This window comes from Hemicordylus capensis, chromosome 9 (assembly GCF_027244095.1).
Source record: "Hemicordylus capensis ecotype Gifberg chromosome 9, rHemCap1.1.pri, whole genome shotgun sequence".
Lineage (NCBI taxonomy): Eukaryota > Metazoa > Chordata > Lepidosauria > Squamata > Cordylidae > Hemicordylus > Hemicordylus capensis.
Genome location: NC_069665.1, coordinates 8091348 through 8115328, shown reverse-complemented (window position 1 = coordinate 8115328; position 23981 = coordinate 8091348). Strand labels below are relative to the sequence as shown.

The window sequence follows — 23981 nt, the reverse complement described above, 5'->3', positions numbered from 1 at the left end:
GTGGAACACGTTTCCATAAAGTAGTTTGTAAAACATGATCCATTTTCCTCTGCAGTGCACAGGAGAGGATGTTGGTATATTCTGGGATACACCCTCAGTGGGGCTCAACAGGCCTGGTCAGCATCTCCCATGAACTGCAGAGCAGAGCTGAGCAAACTTGGTCCTCCAGATGTTGTTGAACTGCAACTCCCAACACTTGTGGCTGGGGGGTGATGGGAGTTGTAGTTCATCAACATCTGGAGAACCAAGTTTGCCCAGCCCTACTCTAGAGCAAGTGTTCTCAACCTTTCATTCGTGGCCATTGTAGCTGGGGGATGATGGGAGTTGTAGTCCAACAACATCTGGAGAACCAAGGCTGAGAACCCCTGTCCTGGAACGATTCCTTGAATCCCCTGCGATCCACAAGAGGTGAAGAGAAGGTTGACTAACCATTTGGAAGCATGCAACTTACGGACGACAGCAAAACTGCTGCTACTCACATTGAAAGGATTGGGGCGACCATGTCAAGAGAGGCAATCAGGATTCCCAGTTCTGCAATTAACGCTGTCAGCAGGAGGGCCCACGTTGGCTCACCATTGGCCTTCCCGTGGCCAAACACCTGTACAGAGAGAGGAAGGAATACAGAAACAGGTTGTCTGTTTTCTTCTATAAAGTGGTCAAGTCGATTTCGACTCCTGGCGCCCACAGAGCCCTGTGATTTTCTTCGATAGAATCCAGGAGGGGTGGACCATGGCCATCTCCCGCGCAGTATGAGATGATGCCTTTCAGCATCTTCCTAGATCGCTGCTGCCTGATATAGTACCAGCGGGGATTCGAGCTGGCAGCCTTCTGCTTGTTAGTTGCCCCTTTTCTATTACTTGAAATGTGTAGGGCAGAGAAGGACCATAGTTCAGTGGTAGAGCCCCTGCTCTGCGGGCAGAAATCCCCAGGTTCAGTCCCTGACTTCTCCAGGCAGGGCTGGGAAATGCCCCTGCCCGAAACCTTGAATAGTTGCTGCCAACCACTGGAGACAATCCTGAGCTAGATGGACCAATAATCTGACTCAGTATAAGGCAGCTTCCTATGTAACTCTACGGGCTCCAAATCCATCCTTGAGGTCTCCTCTTTATTTCATTCCCTTCCCTCATGAAGCTAGACTGGGACAACTCATTCAGAACTGGCAGCCGTATTATGAGCCCAGAAGGTTGCCGTTATCTGCAAAGGTCTTCAAATCCTTTGTGCAGACCAGAGTTGCGCAACCTTGCCCCCTGCTGTTTTTGGACTACAACTCCCATAATCCCCAGCTACAGTGGCCAAGAGTCCGGGATTGTGGGAATTGTAGGCCAACATCTGCTAGAAGACCAAAGTTGTGCAGTCATGGTATCATAGACCAGGGGTGGGCAATCTTGGCCCTCCAGATCTTGTTGAACTACAACTCCCATCACCCCCAGCCACAACCTATTGGACTGGGGATGATGGGAGTTGTACTACTAATACTACTACTAAGAATATTTATAAACTGCTCTTCAACCAAAGTTCTCAAAGCGGTTTATGTAGAAAATAAATAAATAATGCTGTGGATAGGGCCAGTTGCTCCATCCCTGGTACTGACATTTGGCAATTTCGAAGTAGAGGTGGGCACAGGTGGGCAGCTCTCAGCAACAGACTATGCAAGACTTCCCTTTAAAAATCCTGGGCTTCGAAACCACAGAACAGATGTGAGATTATTTTTATTTGTGCCCCACCTTTGACCACGTGACCTATCATATTTTAATGAGGACTGGAAACTTGGTGTTTTTGTAGGCGTTTCTTCAAAGAGCAAAATGCAAGCTAGCATGGCCAGGGAGCTTTACTACCCCATTTTTTTCTGGGAGAGCACAACAGATTTCCAGACTCATGGTGCTCTTTTTCAGGTAGTCCCTCGGAAAAGACGGCAGGCATCACAGCGCCTGCTTTGACCCTCACAAGAGCAGGAAGTGGGCTCCGTGTGTACAAACCCATAAGAAAGGGATGATGTTGTCCTTGGCAATTGCTTGGAGCAGCCGTGGGGCTCCCGTGAGGCTCTGCAGGCCAGCCCCACATGTCGAGAAGAAGGAGCCCACCACAATGACCCACGGCGAGGGCCACGAGAGCGTGCCCACCACCAGGTTCTTGTTCACCGCATCCCCGTATCTGCGGAAAAGATGGGGTTAGTCATTTATCATGAGAACTTGGGATGCGTTTACTTTCTACGTGTTTTAAGAGCTTTTTGTAAGTGGAACTCAAGATGCATTTCCTACAACAAGATATGGCAGACCCCAAACACACACATAGGAACATAGGAAGCTGCCTTATACTGAGTCAGACCCTTGGTCTATCTAGCTCAGTATTGTCTACACAGACTGGCAGCAGCTTCTCCAAGGTTGCAGGCAGGAATCTCTCTCAGCCCTATCTTGGAGATGCTGCCAGGGAGAGAACTTGGAACCTTCTGCTCTTCCCAGAGTGGCTCCATCCCCTAAGGAGAATATCTTACAGTGCTCACACATCAAGTCTCCCATTCATATGCAACCAGGGCAGACCCTGCTTAGCTAAGGGGACAAGCCCTGCTTGCTACGAAAACCACAGGGCTCTGTGGGTGTCAGGAGTCGAAATCAACTTAACAGCACACTTTTCCTTTACAACAAGACCAGCTCTCCTCTCCACAAAATTGTGCTAATTCAATATTGGTTATTGGAATACTTGGATAAGTATTCTTAAGTATTCTTATCCAAGTGGTTACACCAAACACGTTTTTCGTATGTTCCCAAGAAATGCACGATACAGCTCTGGTCTCTGGGTTAAGCAAGATTTTGAAGAAAAAGAAAAGGAAAAAGGAGGCGGCTAAAGTTGAAGGAACATGATGATCCTGTTCCAGTGAAGACACATGAAAATTGTTCAGAGATCCAGAGATGCAAGGTGATGTGTAAAGAAGCTTAGATCACTAAAGAGTTTGCATTTCTAAAAATGTATCAAACTGCAATCTATGATTTAGCTGTGGTCGGTTAAAGACACAGGAATTTCACCCCACCACAAAAAAAACCCCTTTATCTTTTGAATGCCTTGCAAGCAAGTGTGCTATAGAGGTTCGAATGCTGGATTTAGCCTAAAAGGAGGACGGCTAGTCTTGGGGTAGTGAGCATGAATTGTCCCCTTTGCTAAACAGGGTCTGCCTTGCTTTGTATCTGGATGGGTGACGACATTTGAGCACTGTAAGGTACAGTATTCCCTTTAGGGGATGGGGTAGTTTCAGTGACAGAGCATCTATATCAGGTTTAGTCCCTGGCAGCATCTCCAAATAGGGCTGGGAGAGACTCCTGTCTGAAACTTTGGAGAGACGCTGCCAGTCAGCGCAGACAATGCTGGGCTAGCTGGACCAAGGGTCTGACTCAGTATAAGGCAGCTTCCTATGTCCCCAAGATCTGGACTCAAATCTCCATTCAGCCATGAAGCATACTGGGTGATCATGAGGCAGAGATCCCCTCTCAGGCTAGTCTACTTCACAGGGTTGTTGTGAGAATAAAATGATTGCATGGTTCAAAGACGCTCCTGAGTGTTGCCTAGAGCTCTTTGAAGGAAGGATGGGATTTTGAAGGGGGCGGCCGGGCGGGGGGGGAGATGTAACACTGACTCCAACGGACTTGCTTGGGATAAAGAAAGCATTAATCACTGCCATCTATAGCATATGTAGGTTTGCTAGATTTGTAAATATATTTGGGGTATTTGTATGACCACATAGACAGGGATATGTATATTCTGAGCAAAAATAGATCCGTCAAGTTCTGCTCCAAGGCAAGTTGAATGCTGCAATCTGTACAAGTTCTGCAGATTGTGCTTGCTCATTTTGCCCAATTTATTTTGCATCTGCAAGGGGTATTCAGTTAACCAAAGCCAGATAATCAAACTTGCTTTTTTAGTTAAATGGGGTGGGGGGGGGAGGGAGACAGAGGACAACACAATGAAACCTGAGATCCTCAGGGGGATCCAGTACTAAAATCCTGCATTTGTCTGTGCCTGTATGGAACCACAGAAGACATACAGCCTTGCACTAAGCAAGAATAAGCATGGACAGTGATCAGAGCAGGACTGAATTGCAGGTACTGAAGAAAACAGAAATTCCAGATAGCAAAAGCTGCAATATGGACCAAAGGAAGATCAGCTGCACGTTCTCATTCAAAAACAGAAGCAGAAGTCTGAGGGTTACTTACTTATCTCTAAGAACCACACCTTCAATGCAAGCACCAAATAGCAGCACGCAGCTGAAATCTGAAAGTATGCATTACATTCAGGAAAACATTTGCTTTTTGATATCAGCAAGAGTTAGCATGGTCCTACAGCAGAATTTCCCATAACTATTCCCGGTTTATAACCGTACAGTAATAAAATTTACTAACAGAACCAACATAATTGTAGAACGTTTTGGTCTGCAAATTCACAGGGCAGTGAAAACACTCCACTGAAGGCAAATGTGATGTTGGACAACAACTCCCATCACCCACAGTGAACTTTGGCCACTGTGGCTATGGATGATGGGAATTTTATTTATTTATTTATTGTTTAATTTTTATACTGCCTTTCATTAAAATAATCTCAAGGTGGTTTACAAAACATTTAACAACATAAAACCGTAAAAACTACACAACAAGATTTAAAGTGGAATATAAAAAGAGAGCTCTAATTAAGAGGTTTTAAATTAAAGAAAAAAACCCACATGTTCAATATAACAATAAGATACAAAGCAGCAGCAAACAAAACACTCATTTAAAAACCTGGGTGAAAAGCCAAGATTTTACTTGCTTTCTAAAAACTGTGATGGAGACTGGGGAGTGGAGGCCCACCAAGAGTGCATTCCAAAGTCTGGGGGCAATGACTGAGAAGGCCCTGTCCTGCGTACACAACAGGCGAGCCTCCCTCATTGTCAGCACATGGAGCAGGACCCCCTCTGATGACCTCATCGAACGGGCAGAAACCCTTGGGAGCAGGCATCAGGTATCCAGGGGCCAAACTGTTTAGGGCTTTAAAAACCAAAAACAGCACCTTGAATAGGACCCGGAAACAGATTGGCAGCCATTGTAGCTCTTTCAAAACGGGGGTAATATGGTCCCAGCGGGCAGCTCAGGATAACATCCTAGCTGCCACATTTTGCACTAGCTGCAGTTTCTGAATAGACTTCAAGGGCAGCCCCACGCAGACTTGTAGAACAACAATACCTGGGGACCCATTTGAGAACTCCTGCCTTAAGGCTTTCACACTCTACAGAGGGTCTCCTGGCCCTACTTCTCTTTGGCCATCCCAACTTGCCTTCCCACATCTCTGTTTCTTAGGCACCCTTGGAAAAGGTGCATGCCCAGAAGATCCTTGACAACTAAGTGGTCCCCGGAATGCTGTCAAACCAGCTGAACCAGGCACCAAAATGGAAAAACAAAAAAAGGCCATAAAAGAACTGTGTGTTATAAATGTCTCTAGGGTGAAGGATGCCTCCTGTGAAGAAAACATGATAGGGCTATTCTCATGACCCTGAACAGGGTCAGAAGAGCACCCAGCCAGGGTATATATGTATTTATATCTATGTAAACCATCTCCTACAAAGATTAGAATAGTTCAGACAATGGTTTTTCCTGTGACACACTATGGATGCAAAAGCTGGACTTGGAAGAAACAAGATAGAAAAAAGTATTTGAACTTTGGTGCTGGAGAAGACTTTTGAGGAGACCATGGACAGCCAGGAAAAAACAAACAAACAAACGGATCATAGAACAAATCGATCCAGAATTTTCACTTGAGACACAAATGACCTGGCTCAAACTATCATACTTCGGACATATTATGCAATGACCCAACTCCCTGGAGAAGTCCATAATGCTGGGGAAAGTTGAAGGAAAGAGGAGAAGAGGACGACCAGCAGCAAGGTGGATGGACTTGATTATGACAGCAACGAATAATCCATGAGACCTAAAAGGCCAAGTTGAAGACAGATCATCCTGGAGAAAAATCTATCAATGTGGTCGCTAAGAGTTGACACTGACTTGACGGCACTTAATCAATCAAACAAACAAACCATTTTGGGAACTTTTGTTAAAAAGCAGTATATAAATATTCGTCATATTCGTATCAGAGCCATGTGAACACTCACAATCAGCGGTCGTAGCAAGACAGGAGGGGAGAGTGATCGTGTGGGCACCAGGTAGGGTAGCTGTCCATCCTTGATAAAATGCTGAGGACAGAATGTGGGTTGGCCACACCTGTTCTACTCAGCTTCCGGGTCCCACACGACCTCTCCCCTCCCCTCCTACTGTGATCTTTGGAAGCACATGGCCTTCAATCCGGAGCGGGCCTGGCTCTCCTCCAATCCTGTTTTGGTTTGTGAAAACAGCCACTATGCTTGAAGATGTGGTCCAGTTAGGGTAGATTACCTAACTATGCAAAGTTCTGTAACTTACCTGATCATATAACTTTGCACTTTCAACGGTCTTAACATGGGGAACGTCCTCGTTATGTTTTTAACAGTTCCATTCTTTATCCACAGCTTTAAAAACGGGGCCGGTTCTGACAGCACATGGAATCATGGTTTGCTTCAACTGCAATTAGTTTGCGTGTCTGAACCCATGCCAGTCAACAAACTGTGGTTTATTTCAGGCAGTCCAACCATGAGCTGAACCCAATGTTTGAAGCCATTTTGTTTTTCCTAGTCATGGTCTCAGTCTGAAACTGCAATCAAGGCTTAATCTTGATACATTCCAGTAGCTCCATCTTCACAGGGATCTCACATAGGCGTGGAACCAGCATGGAACCTACTTGCAAGGCCAGTAACACAGCAGCAATGTCTCTATGTATTATGGTGGAACAAGCCAGGATTTGGTGATCATCTGTGGCACCAACCCAAATTTGTAATATAAATTTTAGTTAATTGTATTGTTTTTAAAATGTATTGCAAACCGCCTTGTGATTATTTTAATGAAAGGTGGTATATAAACCTAACAATAAATACAAATAAGTAAATAAAAATAAAATGAACTGTGACTCCATATGATGTCTGAAGCCACTTACTGATTAAATTGTGTTTTCTCCAAACACAAGATAGCAGGTCATTATGCATCCAAAATCTAGGCTAGCATCCTGTTTCCTACAGTGTCTCACCAGGTCCATCTGGGAAGCCTGCAAGCACATCAGAACCACCACCACCTTTTTATTTCCAAAAGGAAAAAGGGGAAAAAAAGATACAGACTAGAGATGTCGTGAGAATGGCTAGGATAGTTCCAATGGGAATAGACTTCTGGGCATCCTTGAGGTCTCCAGATCGGTTTGAGCCAGCCATGATCCCTTAAAAGAAAGAAAAAAGCCTGTATGAAAATGATTTCTTAAAATCTAAGCGCACGAGACACACACATATATATAAAATTCCCAGAAGATATTCCATCCTCTCCACATCCTCACCTGTCACTGAAGGGAAGAAGATGCCAACGAGCACCATGAAGGTGGTCGCTATGTCGGTATAAACATACAAGTGAAGGTTGTTCTTATGTCCAGGCACGTCAACAGATGGCTGATCAGCTTTCTCCAGGATCTCGCCTTTCTCCAAATAGTTGCTCCAGACATTATCTTGTGGGTCAAAAAACATCAGGAGCATGGGGTAAGCGGATGGGCTCGTGCGGGGTAGTGATCTTCACTGTTGTTTTTTTCAAATGGGGACCACTTTGGCATAAAAGCCAAAGACATAAGTACCAACCCCTTAGTGTGAGAGCCTTTCCCCACCACACTCACCACCTCGCAGTGCTGCATTTTTCACAGAGCTGGGAGGTGGGCCCTTGAAGAGACATGGAGCCCTCTTGGACACAGCGCCATCTTGGAAAGCACACACGGAGTGCTGGGAAGTGTAGTCCCTGGAGAGTGCTATGGGGAAAGTGCTGGGAAGAACTACGTTTCCCAGCACTCCATGTGCACCTCCCAAGGTGGACCTGAGAGGACTTGGTTTCTATTTAAGGAGCCCCACTGATACCTGGCAAAGTGCAGCACGGCGTGGTGGGAACGGGTTACCTCCGTGCAATGTCGTGGGACTGTGCTCAGGTCTAAAAGCCTGAAGCTTTGCCCATGCCTAAAAAATAATTAGTCAGGGGACTCTGGATCCCAGACCTTGCAATGAAGAACACTGGTGTAAGGGTTTCCACCTTGGGTGGCAATGGCGGGGGATGATGGGAGTTGTAGTCCAACATCATCTGGGAAGCCCCTGGATCACTGAATGAATGGCATGGCACATCTGACTACTGCCTTACGTTAGACAAAAGGAAATATTTACACAATGACTTAGGAAGTTCAAGAAGTCTGCAGTGAATGGACTGCAGTTCAGAAGTCTTTGGCATGTGGACCAATGAGGACACTAACTATGGTGGATTCTGTCAAATGTTATACTGTAAGCTCCTTGGGGCAGGGGCCTGACCTCTTGCACAGTATACAGCACGCAAAAGTGGCTACATTTCATGCAGTGGGGTCCTTGGCCGCACCTTTCAAAATGCCACTCGCAGCTCCAGGTATCCCGGCAATCTCCGTCACGTTGTTAAAATGAAAGTACTCATCGCAGAGTCCAGAGGTCAAATTGTTGTCCGGGCAGAAGAGCTCCGTTAAGCTGGTAGTCACAGTGACGTTGTCAACAACGGTGGTTTTGGCACAGATGTCAAAGAGGTCCCTGGAAAGGGTCCTGTTGCCTAGCATGCAGACACTGGGGGAAGAAGGAAGGCCGCAGCTGGGTCAGATATTTTCCATTTTGCAGGGTCCTCAACAGAACCTGTTCCCGAGGATCCTACAATCTAAAAGAGCCAGGGGAGAAAACAGTGGAAGGCGTGGAAGAGAGGCCAGAGGAGGGAGGGAAAATATGAGCAAATGCAGCTACCCAGTAGGGAACGACAGTTAAGGGGATAAGCAGAAGGTTTCTAGCAGAACCACAGAGGAAACCCTGCCCTCAGCCAAGTTCCTCAGAATGCAGCAGAAAGTGGCTCCCTTAAAAACAAAATTTTTTAAAAGGTGACCTGCTTCCTTAAACGGAACAGAAGCTTGGCCAGATCAGGCTTCTAGCTAATCCAGCATCCTGTTTCCCACATTGGCCCACCAGACACCTCTGGGGAGCCCACAACCATGAGATGAAGGCAGGCCTCCTCTCCTGCTGTGGTTTCCCTGCAACTGTTATTCGGAAGCATCCCGCCTCTGAACCTGGAGGTAGCATACAGCCATCAGGACAAATAACCACCAACAGACCTGTCTTCCATAGAATTTGTCTCAGCCCCTTTTAAAAAGTGAGAGGAGAGCTGGTCTTGTGGTAGCAAGCACGACTTGTCCCCTTAGCTAAGCAGGGTCCACCTTGGTTGCATTTGAATGGGAGACCACATGTGTTATTCCCCTTAAGGGATGGAGTTGCTCTGGGAAGAGCAGAAGGGTCCAGGTTCCCTCCCTGGAAGCATCTCCAAGAGAGGGCTGAGAAAGACTCCTGCCGGCAACCTTGGAGAAGCCGCTGCCAGTCTGTGAAGACAATACTGAGCTAGATGGACCAATGGTCGGGCCCAGTATATGGCAGCTTCCTATGTAAAACCATCCAAGTCAGTGTCACATCCAGTGGCAGAGAATTTCATAGATTTATTATGTGTTGTATGAAAAAGTACTTCTTTTTGTCAGTCTGAAACTTCCTGCCAATTAGTTCCTCCCCTCTAGGTGCAGAACTCCCTCCCTGAACACCTCTGTGGCATCAATTCTCTTCCTTAAAGGCCCTTCTTAAAACCTACCTAGCTCATGTGGCCCTTCACTTATCCTTTTAACCGTCACTCCCAACTGGGTAATGGCATTTGCTCATATTTGTTCTCCCTACCCTGGGGTTGGGTGCTCTCTCTCTCTCTCTCTCTCTCTCTCTCTCTCTCTCTCTCTCTCTCTCTCTGCTTCCCATTGTTTTCTTTTAGATTGTAGGCTCCTTGGGAGCAGAAGCCTGCCTAATTGGCCTTTTATTGCCTGTGGCATTTTATCTGTTTTTATAACAGTGTATTATCATAAAACTGTGCTTTTCTGTTTTATCTGAAAGCTATGCTGAATTTTAATGAAAATCAGGATATTAAGCCATTAATATATAAAGTCAGAGAGCTATAGTTTATATAATATATAAAGAGGAGAGCTGGTCTTGTGGGAGCAAACAGGAACTATGGCCTTTGCTAAGCAAACAGCACCCTGGTTTGCATTTGAATGGGAGACTATACATGTGTGCACTGTAAGATATTCTCTTTAGGGGATGGGGCTGCTCTGGGAAGAGCATCTGCATGCAGAAGGTTGGAAGTTCCCTCCCTAGCATCTCCAAGACAGGGCTGGGAGAGACTCCTGCCTGTAACCTTGGAGATGCTGCTGCCAGCCTGTGTAGACAACACTGAGCTGGATGGACCAAGGGTCTGACTCAGTATATGGCAGCTTCCTATGTTCCTAATAAGGCACCACATACACCAAACAATTCCAGAATGAACATCTGCTTTGCACACAGAATGTCCCAAGTTCCCTCCCGACAGGGTTGGGAAAGGCTCCTGCCTGAAACCTTGGAGAAGCATTGGCAGTCAGCATAGACCTTACTGGGCTTTATAGTTCGATGGTCTGACTCAGTATAAGGGGTTTCTATCTGTGGTGTACCCTATATAGGGAGGAGAGCTGGTCTTGTGAGCACGAATTGCCCCCTTTGTCTGCCGTGGTTTGCATTTGGACAGGAGACTACACGTGAGTGCTGTAAGATATTCCCCTTAGGGGATGGGTCCATAGCTCAGTGGAAGAGCTGTGGCTCCATTTGGCTATGGCCCCATATGCCTGCCTGCATGCAGGAGGTCCCAGGATCAATCCTGGGCAGCATCTCCAAGATGGGGCTGAGAAAGACTCCTGCCTGCAACCTTGGAGAAGCCGCTGCCAGTCTGTGAGGACCGTACTGAGCTAGATGGGCCAAGGGCCTGACTTGGCATACGGCAGCTTCCTATAGTCCTAGAGTTAGACTAAACCTATATTCCTAAACCTGCTGCTGGTTAAAAGCCAAGAAGCAGCTCTAGCACCTTAAGAGATGAACACATTTAGAGCAGCACCACTGAGGCGGTTCGAATCGTAATTCGGAATGAAAACCACTTACGGGAAAACAGGCGGATCGAAGATGGACTTGATCGCCCCGGCATAGATGGACAGGATGGATATGATGACGCAAGCCAGGAAGAGAGAAGCAAATTTGTTGACGTATTTGACGCCCACAAAAACCACAACGGCCATGAAGGTGAGGAATAAGGTCCCGTACACTCGCATGTTGTTTAGCGTGGCATTGGAGGTGTCGTGGGCTCCAGTGGGGTGGAAAATGGCGGCCCCGGGAGCAATGTAAGTCTGGAAGGGAAGGTTACTTTAGTGCAGGTCTGGGCAAACTACAACTCCCATCACCCCCAGCCACCTGGGGGTGATGGGGGTTGCAGTTCAAGAACAGCTGGGAGGGCCAAGTTTCCCCAGCCTTGTCTCAGTGCCTACAGCAAAAGGCAAGTGATTCTCGATATTCTTAGGTTTGATTGTTCTCCCTGTCAATTGCACAAGCATTGATGGCTGTTGGTCATTCTTGGCATGACAAAGGTCAGTTCCCAGCTAGGAAGAGAAGAAGTAGACTGGATTGTTCCCTTTGCTAAGCAGGGCTTCCCTTGGTTTGCTTTTGGATGGGTGACTCTATGTGAGCACTGGAAGATATCCCCCTCAGGGGATGGAGCCATAGCTCAGTGGAAGAGCATCTAGGTCCCAGGTTCAATCCCTAGCAGCATCTCCAGGGAGGGCTGCGAGAGACTCCTGCCTGAAACCTTGGCGTGCTACTGCCAGTCAGTGTAGACAACACTGAGCTAGATGGACTAATGGTCTGACACGTACAATTATTGACCCAATGAGGTCATTCACACAATCAAAAACTGTGTCCTATACGGGTTTGAGAGCTGTGTGTGCTCCCAATTTTTGGTTGTGTGGAAGCAAGGTAGGAGGAGAACCTGGGTAGACGTGATTGTGTGGAAGCTACCCAGGTTTTCCTCCTACCTTGCTTCCACACAACCAAAGATTGGGAGCACACGCAGCCTCCAAACCCAGGTAGAACACAGTTGTTGATTGTGTGAATGGCCTCATTGAGTGAATAACTGTATGTGTGGATAGGTCTGTATGTGCATACACAACACACAGATTGCACTGCATTGAGCACAACATGTAAATAGGGGTGCAGAGCAATCAAAAGTAATACAGGTAATACACCCCCCCTCCCCCATTTTTAAACAAAGATGGGAGCCATTTTGAGGCTCCATCGAAGAAAATGGTGGACCTGTTTCTGGACACCTCCAACCCGTGGATACGTGAGGTCGGCATGGTTTTTTGGGAGGGTGTTTTGCGTATGCCGAGGTCAGGTGTCATTTTCCCAACTGCGGATACGTAAATCTGTGGATAATGAGGTCCACCTGTATCTGTGTGCATTTATCAAAAGTGTGAATATGTTCCTGCCTTGCAGAAGAATAGCCCCACTGGATTAGGCCCAAGGCCTGTCTAGTCCAGCATCGTGTTTCACACGGTGGCCCATCAGATCCTCTAGGAAGCCCACAGGCAAGAGCTGAGGGCATGCCCTCTCTCCTGCTGTTGCTCCCTTGCAATGGGTATTTAGAGGCATCTTGCCTCTGAGACTGGAGGTGGCCTATAGCCCTCAGACTAGTAGCCACTGATAGACTTGCCTTCCATGAATTAGACAAAGCCCTTTTTAAAGCCATCCAGGCTTGTGGCTGTCACCACATCCTGTGGCAGAGAATTCCATAGGTTAATTATGCGTTGTATGAAAAAGTGCTGTTCTTTAAGAGCTTGGCTAGTACTTACTAGAAGGATTTCGATGGCTCCAAGGATGTACATTGCACCTGCAAAGGTTGTCCCCAGGTAAAAACAGAGTCCCACAGCTCCACCAAATTCAGGACCCAAAGATCTTGAAATCATGAAGTATGAGCCACCAGCTACCAAGCAGAGAGGGGGAAAGGCGGTGATGAGGGCACATTCTCCCCCAGGATTAAGCAAAATACATATTTGAAAATGAGACAGATCAACATATGCACACACTAGTTATATATCTTAATCTAAAAGCCGCAATCTGGGAAGACTTTTATTGGGGCCAACCAAAACGACCCAAAGTGATGAGCAGCAAGTTTTTAAGTTCTCCAGAACTCTTTGGCAGGCCGGATGTTAAGAGAAGCCCAAATGGGGTGGGAACCAGGCATGGTACAATAGCCCAAGAACCGAGGTAGCAACCTGTGCTCTCGAGCTCCTGTTAAACTACAACTCCCATCATTCCTAGCTACCATTTAGAGAAAAATGTCCCAGAAAAAGAAAAGCAACAGAAACATGGGTACAATTCATTAAAGCAATCTTCCTGCTCAAACTCCTGGACATTTCTTACCCAGGGGTACAATGCTGGCCTAGCCAGAGGAAGGACAACTCATGTCCCTCCTGCTGGCGGACCCCTTGCATGACGTCCGTGCACGTGACATCACTGGTAAGGGGAGCCGTGCAAGCCCTCCTGAGCTCTTTGCTGGCTGGCTGCATTTATTTCCCTTTCTCTCCCTCCGGCGGCCCTTTTCATGGGCAGCCCGGGTTCTTTGAACCCAACCGTGCAATGGTGCCCTTGCCCCTGCAGGGCTGGTTTTCCTCCATCCTGGTCAGGAAGTCCAATTTCTGGACTTACTATAAGGCTCTCGGCTCAGCAACAATTTATTGTTATTGTGGGGATGATGGGAGTTGTATTTCAACAAAAGATGGAGAGCCTAGGTTGCCTAGGCCCATCCTGGACATGTGGCAACTCTATGCACAGCACCCCCAGGCGTGGTGCTACGCCAGTTCTCTTAACAGCCTGCGTTGCCTTTGACCCTCATCCAATCAGGTGAGATACATCCAAACCCTGCTGTTTTCCAGACTGCAGCAAAGCACTCTTATTCATGTGGTTTACATGAGAGCTCTGTACAAACAGTGCAATGAATGGAGCTTAGCCAAACGGTGAGGATGAGGCCATAAACTCAATGGAGGAACATCTGCTTTGCATACAGGAGGTTCCAGGTTCAATCCCTGGCAGCATCTCCAGGTCAGGCTGCAGACAGACTCCTTGGAGAGCCACTGCCAGTCAGCAGGGACCAGGTCTGCTCAACCTAGCCCCCTCCCCCAGCTGTTTTTGAACTACAGCTCCCATAATCCCCGGCTGTGGCCAACAGCCAGGGATTATGGGAATTGTAGGCCAACATCTGCAGGAGGGCCGGAGTTGTGCAGCCATGGCGTAGACCAGGGTTTCTTAACCTTGGCCCCCCAGATGTTGTCGGACTACAACTCCCATCATCCTCAGTCATGACCTTTGTAGCTGAGGATGATGTAAGTTGTAGTCCAACCACATCTGGGGGCCCAAGGTTAAGAAACCCTGACGTAGACAATACCGCGCTATATAGACCAGTGGTCTGACTTTGCATAAGGCACCTTCCTATGCAATCTACATTTGGCCAGTTGCATTCAGCTATCTCCTAGTGGGGACAGAGCCATAGCTAAGTGGTGGGCAGGTGCTTTGCGTGCAGAAGGTCCCTGGCTCAACCCTTGGCAGCATCGCCACCCCCTGCTAACTGAGCAGAGAGGCACCTTCTTAAAGTGGGGATTCCCTTTCTTGAGCAGGAGGAGAGCAACTGGACCTATCCATCCCCAGCACAGCATCCCTCCAAGGGCTGCAGCTGAGGTCTATGTTATGTTTGTTTTAGATTGTGAGCCCTTTGGGAACTTGGAGCCATTTTATTTATGTATTTATATCTATGTAAACTGCTTTGGGAACTTTTGTTGAAAAGTGGTATATAAATATTTATCATAGTCGTAGGGCTGGTAAACCTTGCCAGTCAGTGTGTAGACAACACTGCATCAAATTGACCAAGGGTCTGATTCACTATAAGGAAGTCCCCTATGTATCTTTACAACAACCCAGTAAGCTACGACAATATTATCTCTGTATTGCAGATGGAGGGGTGGAGGTTTTGATTTTATTTATTTATTTAAAATATTTATACCCCACCCCTCCAGGACACTACTGCTCGGGGCAGCTGACAACAATAAAATAGATACAATATACAATAAAAGTAATAAAATCAACCAAATTAAGTAAACAAGTTAGAAGTCAGGCTAAAAACCACAAACGGGATTAAATTTCAAATTAAAAAGTTACTTTAAAAGCCAAAAATTGAGAATTATGAAAACTAAATCTAAAGATATATAAGATATAAGTAACAGGTGAAACATTTAAAAGCCTCTTTTAAAAGATGTGGTTTTAGTTGTTTTTTAAAAAAAACACTGAGGGAGGGAGCATAGCAAAGCTCTTCAGGGAGGGCATTCCGAAGCCGAGGGGCCACAACCAAAAAGGCCCTGTCTCTAGTCCCCGCCAAGAGGAACTCCGTTAGTGGCAGAGTCATGAGCAGGGCCTGAGATGATGAAAAGAGGGCCCTGGCAGGTTCATATGGGCAAATGCGGTCCGACAGGTATCCCGGCCACAAGCTGTGTAGAGCTTTAAAGGTCAAGACCAGCACCTTGAATCTAGCTCACAAGCGGACCAGTAACCGATGAAGCCGCCACAGGATGGGTGTGATACTCATGAAACGACTTGTGCCCACGAGCCTCCTTGCTGAAGGAGCAGGCTGAGGCTGAAACACCTAAAAACACCTAGGCAGCATGCAGACTCCCAAGTGGCTTAAATCTGCATTTAGAGGCAAGGAAGTTGGGTGTTACCTGGAACAACGCCATTGGTTGCAATTGCACTCATTGATATGGCTGTCAGCATGGTCTGTGGACAACAAAAGAATGGATTTGGCAAGAAAGCGTTGCAAAGACCACAGTAATTCTACTATGAAGACAGGTAAATCGCCAAGTAGATATCAATTCACACGTTTGAATATACAACATATTTCCAGTGAACTACACAGAGCCGGTTACTCTTCCTAGCAAGAAAATTGTTATGGCATTCAAAGGGTCGTCATTTCTGCACTCAGACCCGGATACTGTACTGGGAATAAATCATATCAGCCCTGTATATGTATATGACTGTGTAACACATTATACTCTCAGTGGCCGACCTCTGGAGCAATGGAGTGAGGAAGATCAGAAAAAACCGCACCCGTATTGCAGAGAACTTTCTTGCGGGGTGGGCGGGATTTTGGCTATTGGTTTGGGTTCCAGAAGTACCTTGTTTCACCTGAAATATGCCCCTGAGGTCTGTGCAACCCTCTGGGACTTATTTTCAGATACAGGGCACACCCAGAGCCAACAGCCAGAACTCACTCTCCCCTTCCGGCCACACATCCAACACTGTGCAGCTAAGAAAGCTCTCTGCAGCATGGATGATTTTTTTTCTGGAGCACCCAGGCGCTGTATGTCAGCCAATAAACACAGCTTGCATTTGTTTAGCATATATACTGTATGTCCCTGGATACCACTGCAAGTTCAGTCCTCCCCCAATCTGAGGCTGCTTTTGAGAGGTAAAAAGAGTATTCCCTGTAAAAGGGATCTTCAGACATTGTTTACTACAACTCCCATGATCCCCAGACACTGCAGCTGGGGATGATGGGAGTTGTAGTCAACAACGTCTGGGGATCCGTTACAAGGAATGCTGCTGAGAAGGGGCATTTCCCTGAACCCAACATTCTGCCCCATGGCTTGTTCCTATGTTGGAGATCTAACTGCTGTTACAAGACATGTTATGCACTAGTTGTTGTTTTTTTAAGGGAGAGACGCGGCAGGATGCTGGACTCGATGGGCCTTGGGCCTGATCCAGCAGGGCTGTTACGTTCCTTCCATTCAGCCTCCCCCAGGCATGGCTCACTGCCCCATCTTTGGGTCGGGGAAGATTGGTTCATTTCAGCCTCTCCAGTAGCTGAACCAGCTGCCCTCAGAGGAGGGTGCCTGCTACATCTCTGGGCTTCTTTCCAGGCGGCACATCCAGAGGAAGAACTCTTCCAGAAATGGTACACACTGCTCTCACACGCTGATTTGTTGTAAGCCACCCAGAGATGGAAGTTTGGCACGGCATACAAATTCAAAAAATAAATAAATAAATGGCTGGATGGGTGGCATGGCCTGCAGTAGCAGTTCAGTGGCACAGTGGCACAGAGACACCCGATTTCACCTCCCCAGATTTGGTTCAAATGGGATAGACAGTCCACAAATTAGCCCGCATGTGCCTCAAACGTCCATGTGGCCACCATCTTGAACTGGAGTGGATGACATCCTCACACACCACACCATTTGGGCATCCCTATGAGTCCCTACAGCTGCAGGAAATTTGGTTCAAATCGGCTAAGCGGTTCACAAGTTAGCCCACTTGCGCCTCAAAAGTTTACGCGTCTGCCATCTTGGATCGGGGTGGATGACATCATCACAAACCATGCCGTTGAGGTTCCCCTGTGTGGCCCTACAACTGTACCTGATTTGGTTGATATTGGTCCAGGGGTTGGGAAGCTGATAAGGGTGGACACACGGACACACACACACAGAATACCAGGTGATCTCATAAGCCTACTGGAAAGTAGGCTAAAAAGGCACACACAATACTGCCCAGACTAAGCCAGGTATTTTATTAAGCAATCGTCACAACCAGGAGCAACACATGCAGGCCGTGTACTCACACAACAGCAGCAGATCAAGACGATCAATAAGGACTGCATGACCCCCGCTGTCCCCACCATCCACGTCAATCGGAGAAAGAGAATGACCCCAAAGATATTCTGCATGCATGGCAAGTAAACTCCCATCAGGGTGCCCATGCTGGGTGACTGGGGGGAAGAAAAAATAAATCAGAAAAAGCAACATCAGTACAGTTAAGGGATTAAAGTGTTGAAAGCATCAGGCTTCACTTTTCTCCCCCATGAAAAATGTTCACTGGAGACATCCAGGCCAGTACTAACAGAGGCTACGTATTTAAAACAGACATATATTCAAGATTTACTAAAGACAACAACAACAACCACCACCATATTGAAAGTCTGAGCTTTGAAAGAAGAACGAGTTGCTCACCTGTTGGGAGTGTGTGTCTTTCGGCTCAATGAAAGCAAGCTAGTTTCCCTTGCTCATCAAGTACGCGTGGGGCAAAGTGAAACCATAGGGGACTGAAAGATCCCCCAAACAAGAGGGAGGTGGACTTCATTCCTGTGGATGATGGCAAGAATCCAGGAGACTGATGGAAGAGGGCATTTGACCCCAAGCCTTGGGTCAACAGATGTTGTTGAACCACAACTCCCATCATTCCCAACCACTAGGGCCTCTGGGGTTCCCAACTTTGGGTCCCCAGATGTTGTTGCACTACAACTCCCATCATCCTATCATGGACCCAGAGTGGACAGGGCATCACTCAACTGTAATTGCACAATTTTAAACTGAAGTGGAACCACCTCTTGCCACAACGGAACAGGTGGTGTTCAAGACACACACAACAGCACGGCCAGTCCCAAACTGTCTGCATTTCATTGCACAGAATGCGAGCCACCAGTGGACCTCCAGAAAATCCAGTTGCCAAAAATGCCACTTCTGGGATGGCAACCAGGGACCAAGCAGCATCCGCTCCAGGAGGAGGGGTCAGACTCATCAGGAAAAGCCTCTTGCTCACAAATGGAGGGCGCGATTCATCTTTAGCAGGCTCTCCGACTAAGCCCAGGAGGCAAAGATTGAATCAATCTTCCTGCCTCACAGAAACGAGTCACTGTACTGCCCAACCCTAAACTGCATCTATGCTGCCTGCTTGGAAATTAAAACCGATTGGTTTCTCTTGGCATGGATAACGAAGGGAGGGATCGTCGTCCCATGATGCGTACAGAGGTCACACAAGCATCAACATAACCCAGTTAGGAGGCCGTTCTCACAAGCAACCATGCCCGGGTTGGGCTGCCTGTGAGAACTGCTGAGATCCTCATGGATCCCGCCGCCGCTGTGGCCAATGTGCCTACAGAGCCCGCCGGTTAGCTGAGGGGACGGGCACAAGCACACCCTTAACTCGGGCTAACTGTTCGTGTGCAAGTGCCAACTTCTCCCAGCTGGTGCTGGCACAGGAGCAGGCTCCATGCCGTCGCCGGGGGTGTGGGGAATCCCCACAATGCACCGCACACTCCCGCAGTGCATTGTGGGAGCTCCGGGGTCCGGAACAATGAGCTCTTGCCCCAGGTCCCTCCACCCTGCTCCGTGCTTCATGAAACAAGGCTGTTTGTGCGGGAGCAGGGAGCACCCTCCACCACCAATCCTTGGATTGTCTGCAGGGAAGGTAAGATCCTTGGAGCTGCCCCCGCCCCCCCTCCTTGGTGATCATGAGAATTGCCCCTAAGAGTCACAGGATTGAAGAAATTTAAGGGACCTTGGAGGTCTTCGAGCCACTCCCACTCGCCGCTCAGTTGAGGAAGCTGCAACAGCATCTCTGATAGATGCTTAGGATCTCAGTCTGAAAAGCTCCAGCAATGGAGAGCCCACCATAGCCCGAAGCAGACTATTCCACAGTCCAAGAGCTCTTACAGTCAAGAAATTCTTCCTAACAGTCTAGCCTAAATTGCTCCCTTGCCATTTCAAGCCATGGGGTCCAGCACTGCTGCCCTTGGGAGCCACACAGAACAAGAGTCTCCTCCTCCTCCTTGGCGGCGGCAGTGCTTTAGATATTTGGGGAGAGCAATCGTGTCCCCCTTTAATCTTCTCTTCTCCAGGCTAAACAGACCCAGCTGCTTCAGCCATTCCTCATAGGGCTTGGTTTCCAGGCTCCTCCCCAACTTGGTGGCCCTTTCTGGACCTGTTCCGGTTTATCAACATCCTTCGTAGAATGCGGTGCCCATAACCAGACACAGGATTCCAAGTGAGGTCGGGCCAGCAGGGTATCCCACTTTGAATTCCAAGTCATAGGAAGCTGCCTTGTAACCACGTGGCCCCATTCGGGAGCTAAATCACCCCCCCACCCATGTCTGACATCAGATGGGGGGGCGTGTCTGGAGTGTCAGGTGCGGCCCCTGGGGGTGGTGGCCTGAGTTCTTTGAACCCATCCGCTCAATGGTGGCTCCGCCCCTGCTCTGAAGCTTGTGTTGGAACAGCTGCGTTACTATTAACAGGGAATACTCTAAGATTCAGCTTCTTAGAACTATGTCGAAAATGAAAAGCTGGCTACTGGAAAAATGAAAGGGGGAAAAGGCCACGTACTTTTGATACTTTCCTCCTTGAGCCTTCCACATTTTCTGCTTCCTCGTGTTCTTTGGCTCCCTGAGTAAGGTTTGTGTAGCTGACCAGTTTGCCCAGCAGAGAGGAGACTTTTGGGCGGATATCCAGTTCCTCCTGTGAAGGAAATAAAGGAGATGGCTGTGATTATTAGCAGGGGCGGAGAAACATTAGCTCGGTTTATTAGCTAAACAACATATTTTACTCGCCAGATGGTTCCTCAAGCTATGTTGGTACACTGCTCATCAGGACTTTTTTCACTCACCAGGCATCACTTTCACTCATCACAGACTAGTAGACTAGTGGATTTTTTCAGCTCTGATTATTAGAACAGTTTAAACAAATACCTACAGAGGGCACTAGAGCAGAAGTGGGCAACTGAAGGTTCTCCAGCTGTTGGACTACAAGTCCCATCATCCCAGCTGAAGCAGCCCTGCGTGCTTCAAAATGCTTTGCATATTATTCATTCATTCACTCACTCACTGACAACCACCCTGTGAGGTCAGTTAGGCTGAGAGGCAAGTGATTGGCCCAGAGTCACTGAGTGAGTTTCATGGCTGAATGGGGGATTTGAACTCAGGTCTTCCCAATCCTAGTCCATCACTCTAACTGCTACACCATGCTGGCTCTGTAATCCTTATGACAGCTTGGCATGGTTGGCCAATGTGTTTGCTCCTATACAACAGGCAGTGTCTGCACCCATGTGTGCCTCACCACGTCCTTAGGTCTTTCGGGGGTGATCTGCTCCGAGTCCAGCCTTAACGCATCTGAGGTCAGAGAGGCTGACAAGCCAGTAGGATTGGTTATTTATTTATTTTATTTTATTTAGATCTATGCAAACCGCTTTGGGAACTTTTGTTGGAAAGCGGACGGCAGTATATAGATATTCATAATAGTCACAGTAGTAGGTACATAGGACACGGCCTTATATTGAGTCCATTTAGCTCAGTATTGGGCTGGGGGAATTTAACATCTTATTCGTTATGAGCCCCGCAACCCACTGAGATCATCTGGAGAGGTCCCAGTTCATCTGGTGGCTACTCAGGGATGGACTATCTCTGTTGACTTTGGAATGCACTCCCTGCTGAAATAAGAGCCTCATCATCTCGGACAGCTTTTTAAAAGACTCTTAAGATGCATTTACTCGCCCACGCTTTTTAACTAGAATTGTGGTTTTAAACTGCTTTGATGCTTTAAGTTCTGTTTTCATGTGTTTTATGTAAACACCCAGAGAAGTGAGTTTGGGGCAGTGTACAAATATCCTCACTGGTGTGTTTCCCAGACAGTGGGAAACACCTATATGGGGCGGCAGCAATATAGGAAGGTGCTGGAAGGCATCACTTCATACCGTGCGGGAGATGGCAATGGTCAACCCCTCCTGTATTCCACTAAGAAAACCACAGGGCTCTGTGGTCGCCAGGAGTTGACACCAACTCAACGGCACAATCTTTCCTTTTCTCTCTCTACAAATATACTAAATAAAATAAAATATTGTCTACATAGACTAACAAGGGCTCTCCAAGGTTGTAGGCAGGAGTCTACCTCAGACTAGAATGTGTCCAAATTAGCACGCTTCATTTTAGTGTTGGAACAAATCTTGGTGCATTTCCTATACACACACACACACACTTTCCAACACAGGTTGTCCGGGAGGGTGGGTCATTCATCCCAAGGAATTCTGGGTGGGTTGTTCATTTTCCCACACTCATAGGAACATAGGAAGCTGCCATATACTGTGTCAGACCATTGGTCTATCTAGCTCAATATTGTCTTCACAGACTGGCAGCGGCTTCTCCAAGGTTGCAGGCAGGAATCTCTCTCAGCCCTATCTTGGAGAAGCCAAAGAGGGAACCTGAAACCTCCTGCTTTTCCCAGAGCGGCTCCATCCCCTGAAGGGAATATCTTCCAGTGCTCACACATCAAGTCTCCCATTCATATGCAACCAGAGCGGACCCTGCTTAGCTAAGGGGGCAAGTCATGCTCGCTGCCACAAGACCAGCTGTCCTCTCACATACACACACTCACGCACATGGGTGCAAATTGAGCACGGAGACCTAGAAAGAGGCTCAGCATACAAAGGTCTCTCTCCATGCAAATACTCTGCGTTGCTCAAGTCTGGTGCTCTTTTCCAACAATTACCAGAAGAGGTGTGTGTGTGTGTGTGTGTGTGTGTGTGTGTGTGTGTGCGTGTGTGTGTTTTCCAAGCGGCCAAAAGACCGACTGGAGCCAAGTGGAACATTCCTCACAGCAGCTAGGCAAACTTCTGAAGGAGCTAACAAACTGATGAGGGGCCTGCTGTTGCAGCCGCAGGAGACCAAGGGGCTGTCTCCATGGAAACCGTTTATACAAAATGGCGCACGGCGCGTCTCACTGTGACCCGATGAAGCAGCTGCTTGCTAGCATCCAGTGTGAGCAAGCTGGCAGGAGACGGAGGCCCGGCTCTGAAGCAAGACAGAAAGAGCCCTGAACTTTGGCCCTCTGTGCCAACTCTACGCCAGCCGGTCAGAAGGGTTAGGGCTGCCAGTTGGTTACTTTAGCCCTGTATCTTTTACTTATTTTCAAGTGCCCTCAATACTAATTAATGGAATTTTTTAAAATGCACCTGTTTCAATAGACTGCTGTTTTATAGCTGCTTCCCTTGCAAATACAAAGCAACCTTAGGTTTGTTTAACTAAACTTTATTCAATAACAACCCAATTTTCCCTCCCCCCCGCCACTTTCCTTTCTTTCCTCCCCACCCCCACAATGAAACTGACAAATTTCAATTTGAATTTTTTGCTATTCGGTTCAAGCTCGAATCGCAAAAAGTGATTCGTGCACACCCCTAATACCAAGGTCCGCCAGGTGAAGTCCAAGAATGTCTGGGGACCCACGTTGGAGAAACCCTGACCTATCATGAAATCAAAGGATGCCCTCTTCTTAGCCCTCTGGGGCACCACAATGTTTTGCCAGAGGTGCCTGACAACTCTGAAGAAACAGAGAGAAATCGTGAGGACTTAGCATCTGCCAGGTTCTTCAACTGGGTGGAAGGATCCTCCAGTCAAGATAGATAGTGCAGAAGTGGGGTTATAGCCAGCCAAGGATCCTGGCCCCTGAGCAGCCGAGCCAGGCAGAAACCAACAGTCCATAAGCCAGCTGGGGAGGTCGGTAGCATCTGGGAGTGTGAATGCTCATGGTGATTTTTGATAAAGTCTGCAACCCTAGAGATGGGGAAGAGGTGATAGCGATGCCAGACTTTCAGCTTTCGGGGTGCTCTCATGCTTTTATTGGCCTGGCCGTCAAGCCTGCAGGACAAATTTTCAAGGGTGTTTTAAAAGCTTTAGACACAGAGAAGACTACTACAAAAAATAATGAGCATCAGTGCTATCAGAGAAGTGGGAAATGAAAATTGTTGGGAAAGTCCTCCAAAGATTACTCCATCGAGAGAATACAAGGATTGTTCATTGTTATCATAACATAGGGAGATGCCTTCTACCAAGTCAGACCACTGGTCTGTCTAGCTCAGTATTGTCTTCACAGACTGGCAGCAGCTTCTCCAAGGTTGCAGGCAGGAGTCTCTCTCATCCCTATCTTGGAGAAGCCAAGGAAGGAGCTTGGAACCTTCTGCTTTTCCCAGAGCGGCCCCATCCCCTGAGGGGAATATCTTACAGTGATCACATGTTCTCCCATTCAAATGCAAACCAGGGTGGACCCTGCTTAGCAAAGGGAACAATTCATGCTTGCTACCACAAGACCAGCTTGTGGTTTCTGCTAAACCT

At 47.6% G+C, this 23981-nt stretch overlaps 1 protein-coding gene across 5 annotated transcripts in view; it reads right to left on the bottom strand.

Moving 5' to 3' along the window:
• SLC12A4 (solute carrier family 12 member 4) overlaps positions 1–23981 on the bottom strand; it is a 78685-nt gene that overhangs the window by 19942 nt on the left and 34762 nt on the right. For all 5 annotated transcript variants that reach the window (XR_008311248.1, XM_053270950.1, XM_053270951.1 and 2 more), the window contains exons 3-13: positions 20209–20340; positions 17670–17816; positions 15778–15832; positions 12862–12992; positions 11123–11364; positions 8493–8707; positions 7429–7593; positions 7216–7314; positions 4203–4260; positions 1977–2151; positions 480–598 (exon numbers count right to left, since the gene is read on the bottom strand). Coding sequence is in view for 4 of the 5 variants with exons in the window: in XM_053270950.1 (XP_053126925.1) it covers positions 480–598; positions 1977–2151; positions 4203–4260; positions 7216–7314; positions 7429–7593; positions 8493–8707; positions 11123–11364; positions 12862–12992; positions 15778–15832; positions 17670–17816; positions 20209–20340 (1538 nt within the window). In the remaining variant the exon portion in view is untranslated. The remainder of the gene's footprint in view (positions 1–479; positions 599–1976; positions 2152–4202; positions 4261–7215; positions 7315–7428; positions 7594–8492; positions 8708–11122; positions 11365–12861; positions 12993–15777; positions 15833–17669; positions 17817–20208; positions 20341–23981) is intronic.